The 27,883-nt window shown below is 47.6% G+C and overlaps 2 protein-coding genes across 11 annotated transcripts; one reads left to right on the forward strand and one right to left on the reverse strand.

The window, feature by feature from the left end:
* Positions 1 to 570: 570 nt before the first annotated feature.
* On the reverse strand, positions 571 to 9,899 carry ARMC6 (armadillo repeat containing 6). Of its 6 annotated transcripts, none has more exons than XM_062014816.1 (9): positions 9,838 to 9,899; positions 9,219 to 9,390; positions 8,378 to 8,530; positions 7,772 to 7,854; positions 6,578 to 7,148; positions 5,218 to 5,363; positions 4,505 to 4,636; positions 3,039 to 3,176; positions 571 to 1,832 (listed from the first exon to the last, which is right to left on the reverse strand). In XM_062014816.1, exons 3-9 carry the CDS (start codon positions 8,496 to 8,498, stop codon positions 1,620 to 1,622), a joined length of 1,404 nt encoding a protein of 467 aa, XP_061870800.1. In that variant the 5' UTR covers positions 8,499 to 8,530; positions 9,219 to 9,390; positions 9,838 to 9,899; the 3' UTR covers positions 571 to 1,619. The 6 variants fall into 6 exon arrangements, with proteins under 6 accessions (XP_061870800.1, XP_061870799.1, XP_061870804.1 ...); XM_062014815.1 differs by having other exon boundaries at positions 9,829 to 9,898; XM_062014820.1 differs by lacking the exon at positions 9,838 to 9,899 and having other exon boundaries at positions 9,355 to 9,501.
* SUGP2 (SURP and G-patch domain containing 2) lies at positions 9,733 to 27,793 on the forward strand. Of its 5 annotated transcripts, none has more exons than XM_062014809.1 (10): positions 9,733 to 9,829; positions 10,308 to 10,429; positions 11,813 to 13,435; positions 14,309 to 14,426; positions 15,050 to 15,558; positions 15,738 to 15,849; positions 16,661 to 17,175; positions 19,168 to 19,232; positions 19,888 to 20,024; positions 23,227 to 27,793. In XM_062014809.1, exons 2-10 carry the CDS (start codon positions 10,315 to 10,317, stop codon positions 23,345 to 23,347), a joined length of 3,315 nt encoding a protein of 1,104 aa, XP_061870793.1. In that variant the 5' UTR covers positions 9,733 to 9,829; positions 10,308 to 10,314; the 3' UTR covers positions 23,348 to 27,793. The 5 variants fall into 5 exon arrangements, with proteins under 5 accessions (XP_061870793.1, XP_061870795.1, XP_061870794.1 ...); XM_062014811.1 differs by lacking the exon at positions 9,733 to 9,829 and having other exon boundaries at positions 9,977 to 10,429; positions 23,227 to 23,347; positions 23,541 to 27,793; XM_062014810.1 differs by lacking the exon at positions 9,733 to 9,829 and having other exon boundaries at positions 9,977 to 10,429; positions 23,227 to 23,347; positions 26,331 to 27,793.
* Positions 27,794 to 27,883: the final 90 nt, after the last annotated feature.

The raw sequence follows: 27,883 nt of genomic DNA on the forward strand, positions 1-27,883 counted from the left end.
TCAAGGGGCTGCAGCAGCTCAGCGTTACAGCAGCGTTTGAGTCAAGTGGCAGGAGCAGCAATCCAAGCTTTCCTCATTCCGTGGGCAAAGCCCACATTCGATTCTCTGTTGGCACCATGTCAAGCCTTGGTGCTGTTTCTCACCCACTCCAGAGCCCCCAACCAGGCCAAGCCCCAGCGAGCTAAAGCTGCATCAAACGTGCCCCCCCAGAGCAGTCAGGCTCTCCCTGTCCCAGGCAGGGCACTCCCAGGGCTTGTGACCTCAGGGTCTCTTCATCAGCTTTTCCTGCTCCCTCTGCCAGAAAGGAGCATGGCAGCTTCACCAAGGATCTCGGCCAAGAGGTCAGAGCAGGGCACAAACACACCCAGCTTCCCTGCAGCAGGAGGAGAGGAAACCCAGGCAATCTCTCCTCACACTTTGGCAGGGATAGAGCCTTTGAAGAACAGTGACCTTTGTTATCTGCTGGCAGAGAGCTCAGGGCTGCAGGAGAGTTTACACACAAACTCATCACAGAGCCATTTCCACAGCCTTTCTTCCTCAGCAGGCTGTGTAAAGAGCCAACCACCCAGGTACATGGTTATGTTTTATAGAGGTAACACTTGTACAGTGAATTTATCACATGAGAAAACACTCACTCAAGTACAACACCAGTAGCAGCACAGGAGGAAGGTTCAGCACCAGAGCAGGGCTGGTAACAGCACTGCTCAGCAAGAAGCCTTTAGCTGAGACCTCAGAGCCTTTCTGGATGTTTGACTGCCTCTGCTTTGCCCCCATGTCCCCAGTTGTCCTCAGGCTGAGGCACATGGCCTCTCCTTCTCCATTACAGTGCTCTTGGATTCAGGGAAGCATCACCTCACTGAGAGACAAGCAAAGCCTGGACACCCCAGTGCTGGCTTCCTGCTGCGTGGTACCACTGCCAGATCATCCCTGCTCTGAAACTGCCACCCTTGCTACCAGTCCCTGACTTGCCCATCTCACTGGAAGTGAACATGAGCTTTTCTCTTGGATGCAAAGGGCAGCATCATAAGTTACATGGCTTTGGGCCATCCTATCCCACACCCTTATGATGTTGAAAATGTTATGTTGGTTTAAAATCCAAATCAAAGCAGCAATGAAGATGGTCAGCAGTAAAATAACAGCAGAACAGTACAACAGGACAAAACACATTCACAAATGATGGGATTCCTCCCCACCCAGCCCATTACCAGCCTCTGCTGGCAGAGAGCAGAGGAACACACCAAATCCAGCTTCCACAGTACATACCAAACTCCTACCAGAACAAAGCCCTTTTGCCCTCATTGCTGAGCACAGAGCAGGCAGGAGCAGCCCTGTGCAGCACACAAGGAACAGACATAAGAGGGGGGAGCAGATCATCTTCAGGCATTAGATGATTTGAGGAATGGTTACTACACCAAGTTGACTTGCAGCCTGTGAATGCATAAAGCCATTTCAGCTGTAGCTCCCAAGAAAAAGTTCACTGCAGTCCCACAAGCCAGGCATTTGCTTCAGATATTCCAGTTCAATGTAACTGCAAATTAATCCATGCCACATTGTTTCTCCCCCTTAGACTTCACACATGTAGATGTCTTGAAGCTCCCACTGCTCAGCAGAGTGAGGAATCACTGAGCTAGGCTTCCCTTCTGACCTGTCCACAGCTCTCGGAGCTCCACTTTGCAGCCCAGATCCCTCAGCGCAGCTTTGGCCACGTCATCGCAGTCCCTGTGTGCTGCACGAGCCTCTGTGATGAGGTTCTCAGCTCCCATCTCTAAGATGGGCTGAGAAAAGTCCCGGCTCCTGGAGACCAGGTTTCGGATCAGCATGCAAGCCTGTTTCTGAGGAGAGAGGGAAATGACAGCTGTCAGTGTCTTGTGGAGGGAAATACCATCCCTGGAGGACAGTGGCACATGCAAAGCAGATCTGGCTCTGCCTAAAGAATCATTTCTGGGCAAGCAAATGGGAGATGCTGGAGACAGTAACAAAGTGTTTGTTGGAAGAATAAAATCCATGACCAAAAGTCTAGCTGTTATTTTGCACTGGAGTTTATACAACAAAACCTCCTGCTTCTGTCTGAGTGCCAGCAAATGGCAAACCTAACACCAAGCTCTCTGTGAAACAATGCTAAGGCAGAGCTCCCTCGTTACAGCAGAGCCACCTTTCCACCTCTTGTGTGTGGTTCCAGGCACCTTTCCTGGCACTGAGCTTCAACTACTCTCTCAAAAAATATTTTCTGTGGTATTTTAATACTCTGGAGAGCACAAAACAACCTACTGAGACTTGTATGAGAAACCAGAGGCTAACTCTTGCCAGGTTTTGACTCTGAAGATTAGATGGCAGTGACTCCTATAGGACAGATAACATCACAACATAGGCTGGGTCTGAAAGAGCCTATCCTCATCCTTTTCTTTTGAGGGAGAGAAAAAGTCATGCTTGCAAGAGAAACACGATGAAAGGCTGAGGGAGCTGGGGCTCTGCAGCTTGGAGAAGAGACTGAGGGGTGACCTCATTCATGGTTACAAATGCATCAAGAGTGGGTGTGAGGAGGCTGGAGCCAGGCTGTGCTCAGTGATGGCCAATGACAGGACAAGGGGCAATGGGGACAAGCTGGAACAGAAGAGGTTCCAAAGAAACACAAGGACAAACTTGTTCCCTGTTGAGGTGAGGGAGCACTGGCAGGGGCTGCCCAGATGGGCTGTGGAGTCTCCTTCTCTGGAGACATTCCAACCCAGCTGGATGAGTTCCTGTGTGCCCTGCTCTAGGTGGTGCTGCTCTGGCAGGGGGGCTGCACTGGATGAGCTTTCCAGCTCCCTTCTAACCCTTAAGATTCTGTGATTCCACAAGCACTTGAACCTGAATTCAGGTGGGTTTGGGACCTAAACATTTGACTCTGATTACATCAGGGTGACAGCTGCAGTGAGTCCTGCACTTAGACACTGCATTTGCACCACACTCAGAGCCTTTTGCTATTTGTCAAGTAAAGGCCAAAATTCCAGTGAAGTAATGAACATTCATTAAATAATCAAGTGCCCCAAGGCAAATACCTGTACAGCCACCTCTCGTGGGTGTGCTTTCATAGCCTGAAGAGCTGCCAACGCCCCTCCACCTTCCATGATGACATGACAGTTCTCGGGTTTGCGTAAAGCCAACATGCACAAGGCTGCACAGCCCTGCTCACAGATCTGCAACACAAAGGGGGAGAGAAAAACAAGTGTCTGGAGTTTTGTTTCCTTTTCTGGCTATTTGTTTTCAATTTAGTTTTACTTTTTAAAGCTTCTTAGACTGCAACACCTGCTTCTCTGGCACGTTAACCAAGCGTTGTGCCCCTGAGGTGTAAAACACTGTATCCAATAATCATAGAACAGCTTCAGCTGGCAGAGCCCTTTCAGCTCATGGGGTGCAGCCTCTGGCCCAGCCCCATCAACCACCAGCCCATTGCCCTCAGTGCAACACCCACCCAGCTCTGAAACCCCTCCAGGGATGGTGACTCCAGCAGCTCCCTGGGCAGCTGTTCCAATGCCTGACAGCCCTGGCAGCAAAGCAATTCCTCCTCACGTCCAGCCTCAACCTCCCCTGGTGACACTTGAGGCTGTTTCCTCTCCTTCTATTGCTTGTTCCCAGGGAGAACAGACCCACCCCACCTGGCTACAGCTTCCTGTCAGGTAGTTGTAGAGTGAGAAGGTCTCCCTCTGTTCTCCAGGCTCAACAGCCCCAGATCCCTCAGCCCTTCCTCATCTGAGACATGCTCCAAACCCTTTCCCAGCTTGGTAGCTGCCTCTGGATCTTCTCCAGCACCTCCATGTCCTTCTTGTAGAGAGGGGCCCAAAACTGGACACAGTATTGGAAGTGCTGCCTCAGCAGTGATGAGTTCAGGGCAATGATCATCTCCCTGCTCCTGCTGGCCACACTATTCCTGATGCAGGTCAGGATGCCATTTGCCTTCTTGGCCACCTGGGCACGCTACTGGCTCATGTTCAGCCACTGTCAACCAACACTTCCAAGTCTCTCTCTGCCTGGCAGCTTTCCAGCCACTCCTCCAAAAGCCTGTAGCACTGCTGGGGGCTGTTGTGGCCCAAGTGCAGGACCTGGTACTTGCCCTTATTGAAACTCATGGAACTGACCTTGGCCCAGCCATCCAGCCTGTCTAGATCTCTCTGTAAAGCTTCCCTACCCTCCAGCAGATCAACACTTCCACCCAGCCTGGTGTCATCTGCAAACTAACAAAAAACTACTACAGCAAAGTGGACATAACTTTACATTTACACAGGTATTTGCCAGAGCATGCACTTAACCACTCCACAATCCCTGGATGTTAAAGGTTTCGGCTGCAGTCATTTAACAACTGTACTTGGAATGTATCTGCTCTCAACACAAGATGCTTGTCACAAGTCAGAGAGACGCTGTGGGTTGTTCCCCTACACAGGACAAGGGACACTGCTACATTCTGCAGCCCAGACCTCAGCCCCATTCCCAGCCTTGGTGGGACTTGTGCAGTTACTGAGGTGTGTACCTGAGGGTTGGAAAGGTGATGGCTGACAGCGAGCACGATGAGGTCTGTTCCCCCAGCATTAACGATGGCATCTTTCACATCGTCGTTACCTGCAATGGCTCGGATGGCACTCAGCACCTGCTTCACCACATCCTGCATCCAGCAAGGAAAAACAGCTCAGAAAGCTGCAGGGAGAACTCAACAGAAAGCCAAACAGAAGGTTCCCCAGTGACTCCATTCAAACAGTTGCCATTCTCAGTTAGGAAGAGCAACGCTGTTCTTGCTCACACCTCGAGCACACTTTCTTGCTGGACAGAGTAATAAGGAACCCTGTTAGTTTGGCAGAGGTTTTCAAAGAAGCTTAAAGAATCAAATGTCAGTCCTGTGGGACTCAAGCATCTAAATCCTCTTGAATCTCTTCTAGCTAGAACAGTGCAAAACCAGAGGCTCAGCTTTTGTGGGAGCGAGTACAGTTCTGCTCATCAAGCGTGAAGGACAGAGGAACTAACTGAGCAAGGGGCTCAGAACTACTGCATTCTTATTTGACAGAGCACAGGTAACTACAGAGCACCAGTTCTGTACAGAAGGCTGTAAACAGGCAGCAGTGGTTGGGCTTTAACCCTAATTGCACCTAAAATAGTGACTAGTCTAAGGCTGTTCACAAGTAGGATTTCAAACTGAGGAGCATGCTCTGCTGCATTCCCTCCCCCCCAAATCCACTGGAGCTCACTCACTGGATGGTCAATGCAGTCAGCCAGGAGAGTCATCATAAAATTTAAGCCTCCCAAGTCCACAATTTCTTGACAGAATTCATTCCTGACAGAGAGGCGAGAAAGGGTGGCACACAGTTCACTGAGAACACTGGAGTTATCCGGGAACGCTGCAGAGGAGAGATGATGAAAGGAGTAAGTGCAAGCAAGGAGGAGGGGCTGCAGCATCAGGGTGCTTTATTTTCCTTTATGAAAAACAATAGAATCCAGAAAGAGTAAATGTCACCTTATAGGTATTAAAGCAGCACAGGTGACATCCTGGTCACCTGTATTCAGACTGAGATGGAATATTTTTCCTGGCAAGAATGCAGCACCTCAGCAGAGATAATGTGCCTGTAAACCTGCACTGGGCTGTAAAATGCTTCTGAGATAGACTGAAGAGTAGCTCTGATTAACAGCCACCTTGGTACTGCTGATAGCCTCTGGAACAGACATATTATTTTCCCTGTCTCAGGGCATATTGTATCAAAAGAATTAAACATCTTTTTAGTGGAATCGTCTCTGGGGAGCTTCAAGTTATCACAGAATCTAAAGAATCATAGAATCTTGAGGGTTAGAAGGGACCTCAAAAGCTCATCCAGTGCAACCCCTCTGCCAGAGCAGCACCACCTAGAGCAGGGCACACAGGAACTTGTCCAGCTGGGTTGGAATGTCTCCAGAGAAGGAGATTCCACAGCCCATCTGGGCAGCCCCTGCCAGGGCTCCCTCACCTCAACAGGGAACAAGTTTGTCCTTGTGTTCCTTTGGAACCTCTTCTGTTCCAGCTTGTCCCCGTTGCCCCTTGTCCTGTCATTGGCCATCACTGAGCACAGCCTGGCTCCAGCCTCCTCACACCCACCCTTGATGAATTTGTAACATGAATGAAGTTACCCCTCAGTCTCTTCTCCAAGCTGCAGAGTCCCAGCTCCCTCAGCCTTTCATCACAAGGCAGATGCTCCACTCCATCATCTCTGTGGCCCTGCACTGAACCTTCTCCAGCAGCTCCCTGTCCTTGTGCAACTGAGGGGCCCACAACTGGACACAATATTCCAGATGTGGTCTCAGGAAGGCAGAGCAGAGGGGGAGCAGAACCTCTCTGACCTACTGCCCACAGCCCTTCTAACCCACCCCAGGATGCCATTGGCCTTCTTGCCCACGAGGGCCCGTTGCTGGCTCATGCTCAACCTGCTGCCCACCACCTCAGCTCCCTTTCCCCTCCACTACACTCTACAACAAAGCAAACAAAGCAGAGTTATGCTGACAAAGTTATGACAAAGCAGAGTTTTGAGAAATAAAGCACAAAACAATTCACAGCTGGGGGAGGGGGAGGTTAATTTCCTTGTACCTTTTGCAGCTTCGATGAGGACTCTTAACCCATCATTCTCCAACACGATCATTTTGGCGTGATCATGAGCGTGACCAAAGGGCACACGGATGTCATCGTCAAACGTCATGATCCTGAGCGCTGAGGAGGCCGTTCGGACAACATCAGCACTGTCTCTGTGCTGGATGATGGCTCCAGTGAGAAGGGGCAGAACTCCTCCTTTCACAAAGTCCTGTCGATTCTGCTCGTGCTTGAGGCAGGCGTGGCGAACGCAGCGGATCCCGGCCAGCGTCACCTCCGCGTCCTCCCGGTACTCTGACAGAGTTTGTAGCAGTAGATCCTGGCCAGCGGAGTCAAGTAGGTCTGGTTGTCCATCCAAGATGGCAGAGAGAGTATAAAAGGCTTTCAGCATTAAATTTCTGTCTCCTGAAGCCAACTGGCAGGCTGAGAATACAACAGAATAGGCACCGTTCTGCCCGGCCAGGTAGCGGAAAGCCAGCTGTTCTTTGCACTGCTCAGTGAAGATCACCAGCTGCTCGGCCATCTCAGCAAGATCTGAGGCTGCAACTGCTCTCCCAAGGGAATCTAAAGTCTACAGAAGAGAACAAGAGTTATTTTTTGATCTAAACTTTGAAGGAGCAACTGGCCACAAGGGCACGTTGCTGGCTCATGCTCATCCTGCTGCCCACCAACACCCCCAGCTGCCTTTCCCCTACACTCCTCTCTACCAGTTCATTCCCCAGCCTGTACTGGTCCATGGGGTTGTTCTTTCCCAGGTCCAAGAGTCTACACTTGCCCTGGTTGAATTTCATTAGATATCTCCCCACTCAACCCTCCAGCTTGTCCAGGTCTGGTTGGATGGCAGCACAGCTCTGGGGTGTCAGCCACTGCTCCCAGTTCAGTATCAGCAGCAAACTCACTGACAGTGCCTCTGTTCCCTCAGCAAGGTCACTAATGAAGAGATTGAACACTACTGGTCCCAGCACTGAGCCCTGAGGGACTGCACTAGATACAGGCCTCCAACTAGACCCTGCCCCACTGATCCCCACTCTCTGCCTTCTTCCCTTCAACCAGTTCACAATCCACCTCACTCCCTGATCATTCAGCCCACACTGTCTCAGTTTTGCTGCCAGGATGCTGTGGGAGACAGTGTCAAATGCTTGAACTATTGTCTAACTCTGATTCTTAGAAGACAACAGAAATGTGAGCTCTTACCAGCAAAATTTCATGCTTCTGCTTTTGCCCATTTTCAGAGGCAGGCTGTCGCACAGCTTTCACAATATTGCTCAGGTCTACACCTAAAAGGAAAACCAAACCCAAGACTGAGATTAGTTACACAAGTTCAGGTAAAATTTGTCAGTTGAACCACAGCAAACAAAGAAGAACTTATTGTGGAAAGGATCAATGCACAAAGATGCTAAAATATTGCTAAAGTTCTAACTGTGATGGTCAAATATAGCCTGGAACAAAGCATCCATTCTAGCTAAATGTCAAATGAGATAAAAAGGAAAAGAGTTTCAGTCAAAGCAGTTTTTCAGTCATAAATACTCCATGAAACTAGCTTAGCATTAATAGTGTCTATGTTCCACTTCACAAAGGCTTCTTTCCAATACTGGATGATCCATCTCTGCATGTGGTGAACCTGCTTCTGCAAGGGGGGTGGACTAGATGATCTCTAAAGGTCCCTTCCAACCCTACCATTCTGTGATTCTGTGTAGGTCCCCTTAAATTTAAGAGAAACATCATTGCTTAAAATCAATTTCCAAAGTTTGTATCACTCTGTAATAACCTAAACCACAAAAGCAGATGGATTTACAATACCTTGGGACTCAAACTGCTGCACAGCTTCTCTCACAGCCTCTTCAGGATCCATTTCAAACTCTATAATGTTTTCTTGCACTGCATCATCAAATGTTTCCTGGGCAATCTGTTTCGACCCCATTTTACTCGAATGGGATAAACTGCCTCCTTGTCCTGTTATATAAGACAGTCCCACAACTAGTTTTGGTGTGAAACCTTCTAGTGTTAAGCAGAAACAAAGCAACTGACTTGCTCAAAACAAAAAGCACAGAACTCCAACCCGATAACACACGGTCAAAGGGGAAACCGCATTTTGGAGTTTCTTAAACAGGCAGCAACATACCAATTAAATAGGAACAAAGAGGAATTGCAGAGGCCCCGGCTTTGGATGGGGAAACCGCTGCTTCTCTGCTGCGGATGGGCGTGTGCCCGTGCCACGGCTCCCGCTGTACCCGGCCGCTGCAGGGGCACGGCGGCCAGCCTGCCCGCACGCCCCCGGCAGCTCGCACAGCCCAGAGCCTCCCGGCCTGTGCCTCGGCCTCCGCTGCCGCGGCAGGGCCCAGCTCACCCCCTCACCAGGCCCAGCTCAACCCCCCACCAGGCCCAGCTCATCCCCTCACCAGGCCCAGCTCATCCCCTCACCAGGCCCAGCCCACCCCCTCACCAGGCCCAGCCCACCCCCTCACCAGGCCCAGCTCACCCCCTCACCAGGCCCAGCTCATCCCCTCACCAGGCCCAGCCCACCCCCTCACCAGGCCCAGCTCATCCCCTCACCAGGCCCAGCCCACCCCCTCACCAGGCCCAGCTCATCCCCTCACCAGGCCCAGCTCACCCCCTCACCAGGCCCAGCTCACCCCCTCACCAGGCCCAGCCGGTCAGGTGAATCCCGCTCCTCAGCCTTTCAGCGAGTCCTGCCCCGGTGAGGACCCAGCAACCGGGCGCTGGTGCTGGGAGAGATCCCGGACGCACAACGGCTCTCGGCTCGCCTCACGACCCACCTCGGTCCGCGCCACTCACTGCCGGCCTCCTCCCGCCTGACAAAGGGCACTGGGCTGAGCGGCGCGGCGCGGCCCTCCTCGGCCGCCGTACGCAGCCGCCGACGCGCCTCAGCCCGCAGCGCACATGCGCGGGTGCAAAACCTCACACACCCCCCCGGGGACAAAACCCGTGCGGAGCGAAAAGCAGCCGGGGCCGTGGCCCTGCGCATGCGCCCCGCAGCCTGCCCGCTCCCGCACGCCCTGCGCATGCGCCCTGCAGCCTGCCCGCGCCCTGCAGCCTGCCCGCTCCCTCACGCCCTGCGCATGCGCCCCGCAGTCTGCCTGCTCCCGCACGCCCTGCGCATGCGCGCCGCAGCCTGCCCGCTCCCGCACGCCCTGCGCATGCGGCCCCGCGGGGCAGAAGCGGGAGGCTTCGGGGCCGCCCCTTCCCCGCGCGTTCTCCGTCTGTTTCCCGAGCCGGGGCCGCGCCCTCACCGTTCGTACCGAGCCGCGCCGAGCCGAGGCCGCGCTGCCCCGCAAACAGCCGCCGTGAGGGCGGCAGGGCCCGCACTGCGCATGCGCGGCGGCGGGGCGGGGGGGCGGGACGAGCGGAGGCCGCTGGGACATCCCCGTGCGGCGGGGACGCTGCGGGAGCGGGGCCGGCGCGGGCGGGGCCAGGCGGGGCCGCGCCGTCTCCTTCCTCCGGTGCCCGCGCCGGTGGCTGTGAGGGGAGGGTGGGAAGCGCTGCTCGGCCGCGGCTCCCCCTCACTCTGCGTTTCCCCTCCGGTTGGAGCCGGGGGAGGGAGCTGCGCGCCCCCCTCACGCCGTGCGCACGGGAATCCGTCTGGGCCCAGCCCGGTGAGGGGGCTCCGGGCGTGGGGAAGGTGCCGGTGGCGGTAGGGGCTCGGCAGAGGGAGGACCTTCCTCAGCGGCAGGGCTCCGGGCAGGGACGGCTTTGTGCTGTTTTGCTACAGGATAAAAATGGCCTCTCGGCGGATCACACGGGAGACGTTTGATGCTGTAGTGCAGGACAAAGTTAAAAGGTATCGCATGGACCGCAGCAATGCTATGGAGGAGCCAATGCATCATTTTAAAGGTATTGAAAGCCGGGCATGGTGTGCTGTGAGTGGTACCAGCTGTGTGAGCTTTCTTGCCTTCCATTTATGTATATTTGCCTTGTGCGGGGTTTTTTTTCCATGACCGTTTTTATTTGAGATGCTGATGGCTTGGCAGGGCTAACACTTATTGCAACGTGGATTGCAAATTCCAAGCAAAACCTCTTGAATTTCAAACAAAGGATTTCTGTTGAGGCTGCACCAGAGAGTGGGTCCAATTTCAGGGAGGTCTCCAGAGACATCCCTGCAGGATGGAATTCCGTTGGTGTCTGATAAGTTCAATAAACGTAGGAGTGCATTTGAAACCTTTGAGCCTTTGTATTTCATCTTATTTGGGGAGAAAAAGCTAAAAGCAAGATATTAATCTGGTGAATGTGTGCAAAACATGATGATGAAATTCTTCTTTATCTTCTAAATTCAGTGTATAAAATGGCAAGAGAAATAACTTGGAACATAGTAACATTCATAGGGAACTGAGAGTAAAATGAGCTCTCTAGTATTCTCTTCAGTTGTATAGGCCCCAAAGAAATAACTTACAGACTTAATTTGTTCCAGTATCCTTTACTTTCTCAATTGAAATACTGGACTTAAGGATTCTTGGATACTTGGCAGGCTATTCTAGTATTTCTCACTTTAATGTCGTCTTAGGTAATTGTGAGTTTGGAGAAAACATCTTCTGTTCAGCTGTGGGATTCTGCCATTCAATGTGGAAAGAAAAAGTGGATGCTTCTCATATTTTTATGTCTTAGGAATCCAAGTAGGAGCACGATGAGCACACAGTTAGCATCTCCCTCGACTGAGAAACTTGTGAGCAAGTAGAAAATTCAGTTTTCAATCAACTTCTATTTCAGCTTCAGGGGGAGGAGAGGTTTGATACACTGTTTTGTGTTCTGGGTTTAGGCACTGTTAAAACAATAGTTGCTTTTTGGTTGTGTAAGACAAGGGGAAACAGGTACAAGCTGGAGCAGAAGAGGTTCTAAAGAAACACAAGGAAGAATTTGTTCCCTGTTGAGGTGAGGGAGCACTGGCAGGGGCTGCCCAGATGGGCTGTGGAGTCTCCTTCTCTGGGGACATCCCAAATCCAGCTGGATGAATTCCTGTGTGCCCTGCTCTAGGTGGTGCTGCTCTGGCAGGGGAGCTGCACTGGATGAGCTTTGCAGGTCCCTTCCAACCCTTAACACTGTGATTCTGTGATAATTACCATTTCAGTGTGTGCAAGAAGGCAAGTAGGGACACCCCACAGTTAGATGTGTGTGCTGTTCTTTGATGTGTTGACTCTTCTAAGTGTCTAAATGTCTCTACTACTTATTTTCCTTAATACTACTTGCAGTGCATTGATGTGTTTTATGTTTTTATCATTCCAGCTCACTCAAGGCCCATCCCAAGACCAAGATATGAAGACAGCTTTCATGATGATGGAAGGTACACTCATGACAACACCCAGCACCATCCCCACGACGACTGGAGCGAAGACCCTCCAGATGACTATCCAGGACCTTCTTATAGATCTACTAGTCCTCTCATAAGAAAAGATAACTATTACCATGAACAGTATGGCCACTCAGCAGCTCATGACCGGGATTTTGGCCGTCCAGCATCCCGTGACAGGGACTATGGGCGCCCAGTTTCACACGACCGGGAGTACGGGCACCCGGCACCTCGCGAGCGGGACTACGGCCGCCCACCCTCCCACGACAGGGACTATGGAGACCTGGCTTCTCATGAGCAAGCTTATGGCCCTCCTGACTCATGGGAATCCAGCAGAGGACATGAACCTGATTTTAGTTCTTCAGATATTTTAGGGGATTTTAGATCCCCTGGGCTCATGGAAGATGAATATGGCAACGTGGAAGAGCAGGAGTATGATGTGGACTTTGGTGTTCAGTCTGACAGCGAGTTCCAGCCCCAGATCCGGAGGGGCACCCTTGGCAGGGGAAGAGCTCTGAGGGGAAAGCGTCTGATGAGGGGTGGTATGAAAAGTAAAGTGTTCAATAAAGAAATCAAAAATCCCCTAAAGAAATGGACCACTAAAAAACTACCCCTGGGCCCTGATCAGAAGCCACCTATGCAACCTGATCAAATGCCAGAGGCTGCTGAACGACCCAACCAGAGGCCACTGGCTGTCCAGCACCCTAATCCAAAGTTGCCTCTTAGACCTAATCAGAGGCCAACTCTAACAACCCAGAGACCTATTCTTAGGCTTCCAAAGCCTGCTCATGTATTCAGGAATCTCAGTTTTGACCGTGTGGACAAATCAGACATTTTCTCAACGTTTGGCATAGAAATTATCAAGTGGGCTGGCTTTCATGCAATAAAAAACGATGCAGAGTTCTCTCGGCTCTTTGAAGCTCTCTTTGAGTTAGAAACAGAAACCTGTGCAAAAATGCTTGCTTCATTCAAATGCACCTTTAAACCAGAACACAGAGATTATTGTTTCTTTGCTATCAAGGGTTTACAACACGCTGCTCTGAAAACTCCCAAAGTGGACAATGAGTTTTTAAACATGCTGCTGGAAAAAGGTGCTGTGAAAACCAAGAACTGCTTCTTTGAAATAATCAAACCTTTTGATAAATACATCATGAGGCTGCAAGATCGCCTCCTCAAAGGTGTTACACCACTGCTTATGGCCTGCAATGCTTATGAGTTGAGCATTAAGACAAGTGGGTTTGGTAATCCAAGAGAAATGGCCAATGCTTTTGAGACCACTGTTTCTCTTTGTCGTAAGTCTTTAGCACTGCTGGGCCAGACCTTCTCACTAGCGTCTGTTTTCAGGCAAGAGAAAATACTTGAAGCTGTAGGACTCCAGGGAATGGCTCCAGCACCAACACTGTTCCCAAACTTTGATGATTCGACGTTGTTTGGAAGAGAGTACATTGAAAACCTGAAGGCTTGGTTGGAGAAGAGTGGCTATCCCATTCAGATGAAGAGAGCTGAGCCAGAGTGGACAGCAGAGCTTAAAAAACCCTCCCCTGACACTAAAGTTGAAAGTGAGTGAACCATTGTAAGATGCTTTGCAGTATATCATTTCTTTACTTGTCACTAGCATTTTAATCTCAATGGTTTCCTTGGGTCAGGAATTGCTCATTCTGGGAGCCTTATGTGCAAATCCCTAGCAGTAACCAGGCAGGTAGTTAATGCTATCTGTTGTAGCAGTCTCTTTCAGCTTTGTGGATGAGAACATGTCTCTTTCCCCTTTCCTGCACATGCTTACACTTTAAATCCAGGATTTTCACCTTGTGTCCTTGGCAGCCTCAGCTGCCCTACCCTCCACAGCTTTGAGGCAGGCCAGGACCCACAGCTGTGACAGGCCACATAAGTATTTGCATGTAAGCAAAGCCAGAAACATTGCTGTTACCTCTTTCATCACATGCAGCCATGTTTCTTTGAAGTTGTTTATATACTACCACCCATAGGAATACTCAATTGCATCAGGCTAATTCAGCCCCATTAAAGCTGTTTTTCCTAACTCAGCCTCAGATACATTCACAGGGAGGTCTTGCAGCACTGACACTGAATGACTACCAGTTTGGAACTCACCCCTTCAGGGTAGTGTTCAAATATACTTATCTGCTCAAAATCCTTCTGCTGCCATAAGTAATTCCCTTTTAAAGGCTGACTTAACTTGCTCAGGATGGCAAAGGATAGGTTTCTTAAACCACAGTGATAAACTGTTCTAAACTGAGTTGAGAAAACAGTTGGAAAGTTTCTGATGTTTCCTTCATTTCTTCTAAGTGCAACCTTCTTTTGTATGAACATGTTGAGGAATTGCAAGTGGCAGTGTGTCAGAAGAACAGAAATGATGACATATTGATACTGTGTTGATGGGAATCAGACAATGACTGTTTCATTTCTTCCCACAGCTCTACAGCGAGCTGACCAGAAAGTTGTGGAGATAATTGACCAGCTAGTGAACAGCATTGTTTCAGGAACCTTGTCTGCCAAAGAGAGAAATGCTCAGAAGAACAATCCTGAATATTGGTAGGTGTGTTTGAACAGTGTGGTGGGATTCTGCCCTCCCATGAAGTGTGTTTAATTGAACTCAGGATTCCGTGCAGTGGGTGTCAGATCAAAGCCTGCAGTCTATTTAATCACATAGCCCTGGAAATTGTCCTGTTGCTTCTAGTTGGTCTAGTAGATCATATTCCTTTTGATCTGTCCATAAAGACTGTGTGTCAATCCAAATACAAGGCCTTTAAAGCAACTTACAGTTACCAGTTGGAAACAGTAAGCAAATGTAGTTAATCTAACTGTGCAGTAAGGGAATGGACTTGGGGATCTGGTGTTCTGTGAGTGAAGTTAGAAGAGGGAAGCTGAGACACTTAGGAGCTTTCCATGTGACAGTATCTCCTTCTGTGTGAATTGCAGTATAGATGATTAATTATTAGCCAGATGATTTATGTCAAAACCCTCTGTTGCTTCTTTGGTGAACTTTACATGCTGCTTTAGAAGTGGAGTAAAAGAACAACCTCCCCAGGCTGATGTTAGTGTAACAGCTGTGTGTACCCCTGGAGAAGGGGTTGATTGCTACTTAGTTTGTGATCTGAGAACTGGAGTTGTGCTTTCAGCTCAGGCTTTCATTGTATTTATATGCTTTTACTCAGGTTCTTGTCTGATGAAGATAGTCTCGAATACAAGTATTACAGACTGAAGTTATCAGAGATGCAGAGGCGAACATCATCTGGAAAGGAAGCAGATGGAGAGGGCAGAACACTAGAAGAATCTGCAACAGAATCAGTCAGGGCCATGTTGTATGCCAGGAAAGTTGCAAGTATTAAGAGAAGGCTGTTTAAAAGAAAAAGGCTTGGAATTATCACAGCACATGGTATTCGAGGAAGGAAGGTGAGGAGAGCAACCACAGGGACACAGACTGTGCTTTCAGCTGGCACAGTGCTGAAGCACCAAGGCAAGCATCTTCAAGGTTCAGCCCAGTCAAAGCCTTCTGGATCAGAAACCAGCTTGTGTGAGAAGAATTCTTCCCTTGATCCAACCTCACCCTCCCAAGGTGCCACCAGTTTGGATGTGTCTCTGCCAGCAGAAGAAAGAGCAGATTCTGAGGATTTGTTAGCACCAGCTGAACTTTTCCCACCATTGTCCTCCCAGTTTCCTGATGGTAAGTGAAGATTCAAGATTAGATCTTAAATTGTAAATTCTATGAGAAAACAACTGCACAGAGTGTCCTGCTGGGAACTGTAAAGGTCATTTCCTTGCAGATAGTTCTCAACTCTAAACCTTTCCAGTGATGCAGATTTTAGGTGAGGTTATGGGTAACGAGCTCTCTGTTTCTTGCAGTGGATGCTAAAACAATGGAAACTGCTGAGAAGCTTGCCAAATTTGTTGCTCAGGTAGGACCAGAAATTGAGCAGTTCAGCATAGACAACAGTGCAGATAACCCAGACCTTTGGTGAGTAACCTGCTTGTGTCTCTGTGTTAAATGGGTTGATAAGAAAACAAAATCAAAGTACATCTAAACAATTGCTAAGGAGATGTTTCCTTTGATTGTGTTTTTGAGATGTATGCTTTTATTCAATGTGTTTAGGAGCAGAGGATTTTGATCAATGCTCCCTGTTGTCCTGCTCAGCACCTGCATTAATGGTGAATATCTGAAATACCTAAGAAAGGAAAACACTTCTCCCAAACATGCACTGATAGACACAATCTTTCCTTTATCTCCTGGGTCATTAGCTTGCATCTTGAGACACTCTTCTGCCAGAGTATTTCCAATCTGATTTTTTCTCAAGTGAAGCTTTGATTCCAGTGCCCTGAGTGCTCTAGTGTAAATCAGCACAGACTTTTCTCTTTAGTCACACTGTGCCAACAGAAGTGAAGAGCCCTGTGATCTCTTGTGTCTCAGAATCAACAGACCTGTTCCCACATAGACTGCATGACTCAAATTTGCAAGACCTCAATTCTCTTCTGGGATCTGCTCTTTAGCCTTCTGGGGCATCCTGAGTTAGCATCTTGTCTTGGTTTCTCCATTCATGTCATGAAGGTAGCTGCAGTGAGTTGTTTACAAGGCAGATTGAGAGGTGCAGTGTCTAAGGATGGAGGAGCACGGTTGCTGCTTTTAGGACGTGTTGCTGGGGAATCCTCTTTGCACAGCTGGAATAACCATCCAACAAAATGAAGGAGAGATTTATTTCTAACTTCTTGCTTGTTGCTAGCTGAAGACAATCTCTTTGTGATGTTATTTTCACTGGTATTTCTTTGCTCAGGTTTCTCCAGGATCGAAACAGTTCTGCTTTCAGGTTTTACCGAATGAAAGTCTACGAGTTGTGTCCCTCCATTAACTTCAGTGCTGTGTCAGAAGCAGGTGATGCTGGGGAAAGGGCTAAAGCTGAAGAGAGGAACTTGGATATTTCAGAAGAGGAAGAGGAGGAAGAAGAAGGAGAAGAAGAAGATAACGAGGAGGAAGCTGAGTTTGAGGAGGATGTCTCCCAGCCTTTGGAAGAAATGGAGCAAGCAGAGGAAGGAGAAGAGGATGACATGTCAGCAGGTAGAAGTGTGGAAAACCTATCTGAAGAGATGATTTCCAAAACAGGAGAGGAAATTTCAACAGGTGAAATGCAGCTAGCAGCATCATCTGATGGTGCTGTACCCAATCTGTCGACACAGGCATCGACTCCTGCTCCTGGTACCCCATTTCCTCGCAAACGAATCAGCAGCAAGTCTCTGAAAGTTGGTATGATTCCTGCATCTAAAAGGATTTGCCTCATAGAAGAACCAAAAGGTGAGAGTTACTTAAAAGGTATTTTGTACAGCATCCCCTGGTTTTATGTATTTTCTTAGGGGCTGTTAATTTGGTTTCTTTCATACAAAACTGAACACAGTGTTCACTTGGAAGGTTCATTCCATTGGGGAAGGGCAATCTGAATAAATGCTCTAACAGTTGTTGTATGTGTTGCTAGATGAGGGGAGAGCAGCAGATGTCAGGTACCTTGACTTCAGCAAGGCTTTTGACACTGTCTCCCATAACATCCTCATCAGAAAGCTCAGGCAGTGTGGCTGGATGAGTGGAGATGAGATGGATGGAGAGCTGCTGAATGACAGAGTCCAGATGGGAGTGATCAATGGCACAGGATCCAGTTTGAGGCCTGTGGCCAGTGGAGTTCCACAGGGATGGGTTCTGGGGCCAGTCTTGTTCAACATCTTCCTCAACCACCTGGATGAGGGCACAGAGGGACCCTCAGTGAGCTCCCTGCTGGCACCAAACTGGGAGCACTGGCTGATTCACCAGAGGCTGTGCTGCCATTCAGTGAGAGCTGGACAGGCTGAGAGTTGGGCACAGAGGAACCTCATGAGGTTCAACAAGGGCAAGGGCAGAGTCCTGCAGCTGGGGAGGAACAAGCTCAGCACCAGCACAGGCTGGGGGTGACCTGCTGGAGAGCAGCTCCAGGAGAGAGACCTGGGAGTGCTGGGGGAGAATAAACTGCCCATGAGCAGCAACGTGGCCTCATGGGCAAGAGCCAATGGCAGCCTGGGGGCAGCAAGAGAGTGTGGGCAGCAGGGCCAAGGAGGTTCTGCTCCCCCTCTGCTCTGCTGTGGCCTGGGGAGGCCTCATCTGGAGTCCTGTGTCCAGTTCTGGGCTTCCCAGCTCCAGAGGGACAGGGAACTGCTGGAGAGAGGCCAGTGCAGGGACACCAAGATGCTGAGGGGACTGGAGCATCTTCCTTGTGAGGAAAGGCTGTGGAACCTGGGGCTGTTCAGTCTGGAGAGGAGGAGACTGAGGGGGGAGCTCATGAATACTGACCAATATCTCACTGGTGGGTGTCAGGAGGTTGGGGCAGCACTTTTTTCTATAGTAGCTAGCAACAGGACAAGGGGTGATGAGATAAAGCTGGAACACAAAAGGTTCCATTGAAACATGAGGAAAAACTGTTTGAGTGTTTGAGTGAGGGAGCCCTGGCCCAGGCTGCCCAGGGAGGGTGTGGAGGCTCCTTCCTTGCAGATCTTCAAGACCCAACCTGGACACATTCCTGTGTGATCTGATCTAGGTGGGACCTGCTTCTGCAGGGGGGTTGCACTGGATGAGCTCTAAAGGTCCCTTCCCACACCCACCATGCTGTGACTCTGTGATTCTAGTGCAACAGCAAAGTTTGCAGCAAACATCATTCCTCAAACATTCTCTAGGTAAATAAATATTCTCTCTGCTGCTCAGAAAAGCCTCACAGGAGTAGTTTTTGCAGGGTTTATTTGATCAGTGTGTGGAGGGATTAATGGACTGCAGCACTGAACATATTTTGAGTGATTAAGTAAATATTCTTAGGCCTTGGATTGGCCTTTCAGATGGTCACAGTAGTGTAAGAATTGAGAGGTGAGTAACTTAAAACTGAATCCATGTGCTCTGCAGCTGCTTCAACATGAGTGATTTATTATTGGTGAAGGTTGTCTTTTGTGAAAGGAAAACACCTAGTCTGAAGTTTCTATCAGAGCATCACAGAAGCTCAGGGAAAGGAAAGAACTAAAGTCCTTGTGTTATCCATCAGTGTATTGCTGTCTTGATATGGCCAAAATGAAACACATGCATGTACTAGTGACCTTCTCTGGTGGTGGAAGGGAAAGAAAGCGTCACTGTTTCTTTGCTTTTTCTTACTTTAAGCTGTGATCTATCTTTTTGATTCAGGTTTTAGGCCAAGGCATTGATTTAAGAGCCCACTTTTGGAGTTCTGTGTTTCAATTGTGCTTCTGTACAGCTGAATTTGGTCTTTGATTTGACTTGCAGTGCATGAACCTGTCAGAATTGCCTATGATAGGCCTCGTGGTTGCCCAGTTACAAAGAAGAAGAAGGTAAAAGAACTCTTCTGGTTTACCATTCATTCTCACCATCAACTGTCTTTACAACAGACAGCCTCTGAAAATGTGTCATTCTCATCCAATCCAATTAAAAGCTGAAGAGCCAGATCCTGGAACAGACTGGACTGAAGCTGGGAAGAGCTGGGGCTCTTCTCTTGTATCTACCTGTGTCAAATGCAACGTTTTGTGATTACAGCACTTCTGCAAAGCTTTGTGTTAATCCTCTCTCAAATCAGTGCACTGCTGGCTGGCAAATAGGTTGGGATTTTCCCAAATTGCTGAGATGTTATTTGACTGCTGCTGTGTTTGGAACAGGGATTCAGCCACCACATCATTCCATATCTGCTAGTTAAAACCAGAAGTACCTTGTAAAACATGAAGGTTGTATTCTTTGCTGGTTTGATAATGGAATTAAGCAGTTTGAGGAGGTAATTTATCTCTTTTCTAACTGGCAAGGCAGGTATTTACTCTTTGATAGACACTTTCTGTGTGGTTAGTGAAGTGCTGCTTACAAACATCTCTTTACATCCAGAAATCCAAACACACTTAGTTTACCAGGGGGGGAAATGAAGGATTTTTTAGTACATGGTCTCCCTGCTTAACAACACCACCAAAAAAAGTCTGTTTATCTGTGTTTTCCTCTCCATAGAAACCAAAAGATTTAGAATTTTCACACAAGAAACTGACAAACAGGAATGTGGGTTTCCAGATGCTTCAGAAGATGGGCTGGCAAGAAGGACATGGCCTTGGTACCAGAGGAAAAGGAATCCGAGAGCCTGTAAAAGTGTATGTAATGGGAACACACTACAGCAATCTGGCAGCTCTGGAAAAGGCTGGCATTCTAATAGTAACTCCATTAACCAAACCCACCTAGATGTGGCCAGTTTGGTTTGTTTCCTTCTTGGTATTGGGCTCTGGCCTCAGCAAAGCTGAGTGTGGAGACTTCAAGTCTGGTCTGGAAAGTGGCTGTCTCTTGCCATCCCTTTTGAGACAGCTGAAGACTGCAGTATGAATGCTGCTGCAGTGTGTGAACACTTTCTAAAGAGAGAGATATCTGAGTGCCCCTGTTCTTTCTTTTTGTTCTTTGGTGTGTTTAGGGGTTTTTAACACTTGGTATTTTCCTGGGGATCTCCTTGTACCATGGTAGGTACATCATAGACTTTAGGAATGTCATACATAGTGCTCCTAGGTTTAGGCAACAAATCTGTTTTCACCCTAATTCTGTGATTCATTGCACTGCACACTGAAAGAGGTAAGTACATCTGCCAGAAGGTAAGTGTGCTTTTTCCTTTATAATACACTTTTGGCTTTGAATCCTCATTATCCAATGCCCACTGCTGCCAGCACAGAGAATGGATAATACCTTCTTCAACTCCCTGATTGAATAAGAAGGCAGAAACTCTTTCTCTTTGAACCCATATAACAAGCTTTTTAGCCCACACACGTGGCCTGTGGTTTAATAGTCTTTTTCTCTCCAGGGGTTTCTGTGTTCTCTTCATGCCTTGGACAGTGCTGGTCATTTATTTGGTGGGAAACTCCTGGTTGGTTGCTTTTCTCCTTTAGTGTTCCCTGTGGTCCAATGGCCATCACTCTATTTTCTAGATTTCCTTCTTCATCAGCAAACAGACAATGAGAAAGCAGCTTCCTTCACCTGCAGCTCTCTTGTTTGTGTTCACCACTGTCAGAAACTTGCTCCTTAACCTCAAAACTTGTTGGGACCAAATACTTGAGTAATTATTTTGTTCTTTCTGTAGCTCCTGGAAGGAATTTCACTGCAGAGCTAATCATAAGCTCTGTGTATCTGGTCTGACAGCCCACCACATCCTGAAAGTCTCTGGCCATCTTTAAGAACTGCATTTTTGATATGTGAAAGCACAGTTTTTCCAGCTGGAGCCCATTGCTTTGTCACTGCTGGACAGCCACCTGCAAAGAGCAGTGAAGAACTGCTTACAAAAGCTTGTTGACCTTTTCTGTAGTGCAGGAGAACTCCAGATTCTTGATGATTTTTGTGGTGTGCACCTCTGCTTTCCCATCAAAGTCATTCTTTGGCCAGTGCTTTGGGACAACTTCAGGGAGGATGAAACCAGTGCAGTTTAACACTTTGCTTTCTCTTGGGAGTTGCTTTGATACAGTGCAGGTTGTGGGGTTATTTTTCACTCAGTAACCTTTTGTAGCCTCTCCTCTTTTGAAAACTACCAGCTCTCCTATTGATGACTTGCTTAAAACTTCACATGGTGTCTAATCTCACTCTCTGAGCAAAAGAGATGGATTAATAATTGGTGAGACTAGTGGCTACCTTGATTGTTGTGTGACACTGATATCACACTGATGTGTTCAGGCACATCAGTTGTTACACAAAGGAACTGGAGACCTTTTTCTCTTTGCTTAGGAAAGCTTCAAGCTTGTCTCTGGCTGTGAGAGCAAGTCATGGTTGTAGGTCTGAGGAGATTTTGGTGTTACTGTAAAAGACATTTGAACTTCATGGTGACTCCTCATGGAATGAGGGATCCAGAACTCTTACATGGCAGCTCATGTTAGTCTTGTGAGCTGTTCCCTGTCTTGAGAACTGATTGCTTGCAGCTATGGGTCTGACCAGTTTTACAGTCCAAGAGATGGGCTGTTTAACAAAAGCAAACCATGCTCAAAGGCAGAACATTGTGATGGGACAGACCCTCTTCTGAGTAATGTGTGCTTGATTAGGGCTTTTTAAGTTCTGAAAGTCATCTGGAAGAGGAACTGTAGTGTAAACAGGGAAAACCAAACCTGTTCCTTCTGCTTGGAAGTAGGAAGCAGCAGTTGTGCAGTGGAAACAGCACATGGAGAAAGGCTGCTTCAGACAGGTCATGCTATAAAGGTGCAAACAAGCCAAGTTTGGAGCTCTTGGAGGTGACTTTGCTTCTAATCATAATTGAAAATATAACTTGATCATACAGCTGTACCACTGGGAAGCAAAACCAGTGCCCAGGGTTCCTACTGTGGACTGTCTAAAGCTGAATTTGCTTTCTGGAGCCTGTGAATATTCTTTCAGACTTGCACAACAACCTACTTGGCTTAAGTGGACCTACAATGAGATAAGACTAGTTTTTCTGTACACTACTTCAGGTCCTCATGTTGTACTCTGCCTCCACAGCCATCCCAGTCTCATTACATGGGGCTGTGTGCATTTCCTTACTTCATGGAATGAAATCTTCAATGGGCAATGCCAATGTAACTGACCTGCAGAGTAAAACTGGCACAGAGGATCATCCCTGTGGCAGAGGTGTCATTAGTCTGAGGTTTGCAATGTCTACATTCCACCCACATTGCCCAGAGGAAGAGATGCTTTGTAGTTATTTCTACCTCTGCATTCTTGTGGGCCATCCTCTCCACCTCATTCCAGGTTCTGATATTGTTGAGGCCTGTCTGCTTCTGTTGGCACATTTGGATGAAGAGAGATGAGTTGATTTTTCCTTGGAAGGGCAGGAGCTCCAGGTTTTTGTCTGCTGTGTGTGTCCTGCAAGACTTCAGCTTGCTTTGGGTGCTAAAAGTTTTAAACAAGCAGCATTATGGTGCCTTGGTGAAAGTTTAGTCTTTTATCCAGAGTGAAGTGGTGTTTCCTACTCATTCCCCAAAGTCTCTGACCTCTTGTCATTTTGAAATGGAGGAAACAAGACATTTTTTGCCACCTTTTCAACAGAAGATGCCACCTACCATGAGTCAAGTGGTTGAAATTCATGGCAGAGTTTGCTCTGTTACATGACTCTATCTTCCCTGCTCCCTTAATAGGCCCAGGACCATTTTCTTCTGGTGGGTATTTGCATGTGTAATGGGAGGTGGGAGTTTTAGAGTTGATCTGATGTGCCAGGTACTGAGCCTCTGCTTCCCTTTCTCCCCAAAACGAAGCCAGTTTGAATTGTGTCTCTGTTGGGAGCTGTTGTTCACATCTCTTCTGCACGTTTGTCCAATGTAACAGAAACAGAGTGTTCTAACTATTCATTTTACTCCCTAGGGGTGCTACCTCTGCAGGGGAGGGCTTGGGTGTTGCAGGGGAAGAAAATAAAGAAGATGCATTTGATGTTTTCCGTCAAAGAATGATACAAATGTACAGGCAGAAAAGAGCAAGTAAATAGGTATGTGCAATGGACACGTCTGCTTTGTCAATTCCTGCAAGCATGAAAGTACCAGGGCTTGTTAAATCTTCCTTTCCCAAGAACATATTACTGTTGCCATGAGTGTTACCTGGATTCTTAAGGTTTTCCTGGGAATCCAGAGCCATGCTGCCCTGCTCTGAACTGCTCAGTTACCCCAAATCTTACTTTCTAGGTTTGACTTTGACTTGCTGGCTAGAAAGTGCTCGGATATGCACAAGCAGCTGTGGGAAAGATCTTCAGCAGAGTATGCCAGGCTGAAGAGCACTTGGTTCTATAGTAGTGGACTTTGAATACTGATGTATTAAAGCATTTTCCAAGGTCCAAGTTAGCCTTGTGTTTAATTGTGCAAGCTAACAACTTGGATGTCATCTTCTGAGGAAGAAACACCTGATTTTGTTCTCGGAAGTGCCTGTTTACCTCTCTCTTTGGCCAAGTTTGCCTGTTTTGGGATGAGATGGCTTACCTAAAGAAAAGGAATGAGCAACATGAGAAGTCTGAGCAGCCTGCTTTGGCTCTGATCCTTTCTGAAACAAAGAATCTTCTCAAATTCAGATCTTCTTGCAAGGCAGTTTGATTTTGTTATGCTACATTGTGTTGATGGGCTAATCTTCTGATCTGCTTCTGGAGTCTGCAGAATGCAGTTTCCTTTCCTCCCTACACCAGTTTTAAGAAGAGTCTCTACCTGTGTGCTTGTTTGATGTGGGACTCTAGACTTCAGGATGAATAAGTGAGTTCATCTGTGTCTGAGAACACTAAACACTCCCTTGAAAACAGTGGCTGCTGAGGTTTTTCATTGCAATCAACAACTGGTACATATTCCCAGTGTACTTTTTGCCTTTACACAAATCTGCAGCTCTTCTCCAACAAATTCTTGAATCATTTCTTTCCTTCTCAGAGAGGTTTAAGCCATGAACAGGTACAATTCATGTGTTTGCAGAGAACACTGAAGAAGTCAGACACTTGGAAGTCAGATATTCACAAGTCAGCTGGAAGTGGATCATTATAAAACCATCAGTTTAGAGAATCCTACCTGTTTCTGTTCAATATTTCCTCTAAGGGACTATTCCAGAACTTAACTGGAAGAGAAGACTGGATTAACCTCATGTGCTTCAACACAAAGCATTACTTGCTTGGTGAAGCAGCTCTGAAGACGTGAAGGATTGAGCAGTGTTGCCACAAACAAGCATTCAAGGTCTGATGGCTCATCTTGCACATCCATAAGGGATCTGTGACTGGGTCACTGAAAGTGACAGAATTTAGTAGCACACTTTTTAGTGTGCTCCTTCTCTGTCATCACTCTAAAACTAGTCCAAATCCTTCATTTGAATGCTCCAGTACCAAACCCTCCCTCACTGGCAGAGCTGATCTTGAGCCTAACACACGTTTTGCTTACTGACAGTGAGTCCTGTCTTGCTGATGTTTCCATCCTACACCATGCTTCTTGCAGAGCAAAGAGCTTGTGCTACACCACTAATAGCACACCCCACCATGATGTGGCAGCATCTCAAGTTCCTAACTGACAGATATGCAAGAAACTAGTCTTCAGTTACCAACTTGCCTGCTGTTGAAAGAACAAAACTAGATTCTTTCTCCATTAAACCCCTTCTGGTTGAAAGGGAGGGTCTCTGTTTTCATTCTATAGCAACAAACCTCTCCTTGGAACAACTGGTTTTAGTTTCTGAGCAAAAGGAGGGGTTTTTCTTTACTGTGATGGGTCTTTGAAACCATGGGAAGATAAATGGTGTGGCAGTGTGATTTATCTGATCACTCAGCTTGACTTGTCTTGAAGCACCTGGTCACTGAGTTAAAACCACAGTGGCAGGTGTAGAAAGGTCTGCTGGTAGTTCTGGTTTCCCATCAACATCAAGTGTCTTCACATGAACAAGCAGTTGAAGCATAAAGGCTGTAAATGAGTTCATCTGGTTGTCAGATTGGATTGAGGATGGTGGAGAGTCAAGATGTTCCTCATAGGCTTCACTTGGAGATGTTTAAAGTCCTTAAAGGTTTTGGACCACAGGCTACTTGAAGGCTCATCAGTTGCAGTATTTGGCAGTGTGTGCTCACCTAAGTTCCTATTTGGGTGTGTTCTTCACTGCCCCACTTCCTCTCCTGTGCCTGATTAGCAGTGTGAAACCTGAGCCTTCCAAAAGGGAGATCTATCAGTCACACTCTGTGTTAGAATGCCACTGGAACCAATACTGATGGCCTCAGATGTGTATCTCAGACCCACTCAAAGGGTTTGGCTTTTCTTTTTGTTTCAGTGGTGCAGCTGCCAGTGTTACTGCTCACAGGTTTTGTTTTCCCTGCAAGCTTCTAGCTCAGCTCTTCTTTCACCTTGTCATTTTGGAAGGGTTCTTCATTACATGTCTCACCATTTGCTGAAAGGCACAAGGCAAAGTGGAGTTTCACACTAGGTGGAAATCCACTCCCTCAAGCCCAGCCCAGCCCTCTGTGCTGCTCTGATTTACCCCATGTTTGGGCACAGCACCATTTGGGGTGCACTGGCTAAACACCTACTCACCCAATCTGAGAGAAATGTTGGTATCCAGGTTGGAAGATGCTACTGTCCTTCCTGAATGCAATTCAATGCAGAGTATAAAGCTGTCTTGAGAATAAAGGTGACCACTGGGGGAAAAGCTCAACCTTCTCCCCTGGATGACTGCAGCATGGTCTATCTTTCTTATGCCAAACTTTGGACAAGAGATCAGCAGTGCAGTACTGGTGCTGAGATTCCAGTGTTGCTTTCAAGTGGGTTCCCATTTACCACTTTGATCTTGTTTTACCAAGACATGACCTTGCACTCCTTTTGCAAAAGGAATTTCCTTTGCTGATGGGGGTTTTTTTTTGGACCTGCTTTTGCAGGCAGCTCTGCTTTGAAAATGTACTTGTACATGTGAAACATTTGTTATGCAGATACCTTGCCTTGGTTCAAGTTTTACTAGCTTCTTTTCTGTTATTTTAGTTCCAGGCTCTCTTCCATGAAGACTGCAAGCTTCAGTGAACATTTTAACTAACTTCAGTGGTGTGTCTACTGTCTTTTGGTTGGGGTTTTTTTCTTTCTTTGCCCATTAACCTTGGAGAGCAATTTGCTGGTTTCTGTTCTGTGGGTGTTGCCAGTAGTGCTGACCTAGTAGTAGATGCTCATGTTATTGGAGAACTGACATTTCTTTTTAGTGTAAGTAAACATGTTAGCCTTGTTAATCTTTTAATATCTGCAATAAATGTAGAACTTAAAGAGTTGCTGGTTTAAATGTTTTGCTTGTGCATTTGGCCCTTGGTGAGAGAGATGCATCCTTCTGGCACCAAGAGGTGGAATCGAGTCCCTGTGGTGTCACCTCAGTGTAAAGCATGAGGGAAGGGAGGTCCCTCTGTTTCTGTGCTGTTGAATGTCCCTGTTGGAGAAAATACCCACTAAATCATTTCTTACTTAACTTTTTCATGTGGTTTCTAGTGCATTCAACCCACACACAACCCTGTGACTTGCCACGTGTGCCCCAGCCAGAACACCTTTACTCACGGTGCAGGAATTTGTTGCCTCTCTGATTGGTGTATTGACTTTAAAACAGCAAAACTCTCTCTTCATACATCTCTGTGTGGTTTTACCCTTTGCCTTTAAATTCAGATTCCTTTTTTAGCCAGGACATGGGGTTGGGAGTTGGAGTGAGGTGAGGTTTAACACTCATGCAGCTGCTTTCTGTTGAGGTAAAGTGAGAGCGCTCACTCGTGAGAGACACCAGCCAGGTCTCCTGGCCTTTGCTTTTATACTGACAGCTAGGGAAAGCTTTACAGAGACAAATCTCCAGCCCTGGCTACACCTTTATTTTCCTCCTTTTCCTTCCAAAATCTCTTCTATGTAAGGCCACTTGCTCTTGGTGGGGAGAAATGAGGAGATCCCCATGTTGGGGAGGTGCCTTGGCAGAGAAACTACAGCCAGCACTACACTGTTGGGGGTAATTCTGTTGGACTCATAGAGGTGTTTTCAACATTTTGCCTTCAGAGCTTTTATTTGGTGTAATACCAGTGACATCATTTCCTATTTTTGGGGTGTTTTTTACCAGACACTACAGCATCCTTAGTGTGAATGTTGCCACTGAGCTCCCATTCTGCTTTAAAGGATCATGCCCAAAGAAAGCCTGGACTCAGAAACTCAGATACTGTCAGTTTGGCTTGTTTTCTGTCTTACCAGCAGGTATCTTCTCTAATTCAACATGACTTCCTGCAAGTCCTGTCTCATCTTGAGTTCTGCATAGCTCATGACTGAGTGGCCAATCCCAACCAGACTGTAGATCTGAGCAATAACAAACACCTGCAGTGAGAAACAGGCTCAAACAATAGGCTGCTTCTGAAAGAAAAGTCATTTTGTGAACCTTGTGAAGTAGGTAACTTGCTGAATTGCAGCAAGGGTGGCAAATGTTTGCATTATCTGTGGGCAATAAAGTTACTGCTGTTTAAGAAAGCATGCAGTGTCTTCTCTTCAGCTTCTTGTGCCTCATGTCATGGGCAGCTTGTGCTGAT

The sequence above is a fragment of the Colius striatus genome, chromosome 25, assembly GCF_028858725.1.
Source record: "Colius striatus isolate bColStr4 chromosome 25, bColStr4.1.hap1, whole genome shotgun sequence".
NCBI classification, from domain to species: Eukaryota; Metazoa; Chordata; class Aves; order Coliiformes; family Coliidae; genus Colius; species Colius striatus.

Bases quoted from the DNA above. Each gene is read 5' to 3' on its own strand.
- ARMC6 (XM_062014816.1), bottom strand. From the start codon at position 8,498: ATGGGGTCGAAACAGATTGCCCAGGAAACATTTGATGATGCAGTGCAA. The intron at 7,855-8,377 runs GTATTGTAAATC...TTTTCCTTTTAG, and splicing joins GCAGCAGTTTGAGTCCCAAG to GTGTAGACCTGAGCAATATT. The intron at 4,637-5,217 runs GTGAGTGAGCTC...TGCTGGATGCAG, and splicing joins CTGACTGCATTGACCATCCA to GATGTGGTGAAGCAGGTGCT.
- SUGP2 (XM_062014809.1), top strand. From the start codon at position 10,315: ATGGCCTCTCGGCGGATCACACGGGAGACGTTTGATGCTGTAGTGCAG. The intron at 13,436-14,308 runs GTGAGTGAACCA...TTCTTCCCACAG, and splicing joins CCCTGACACTAAAGTTGAAA to CTCTACAGCGAGCTGACCAG. The intron at 17,176-19,167 runs GTGAGAGTTACT...TTTGACTTGCAG, and splicing joins CCTCATAGAAGAACCAAAAG to TGCATGAACCTGTCAGAATT.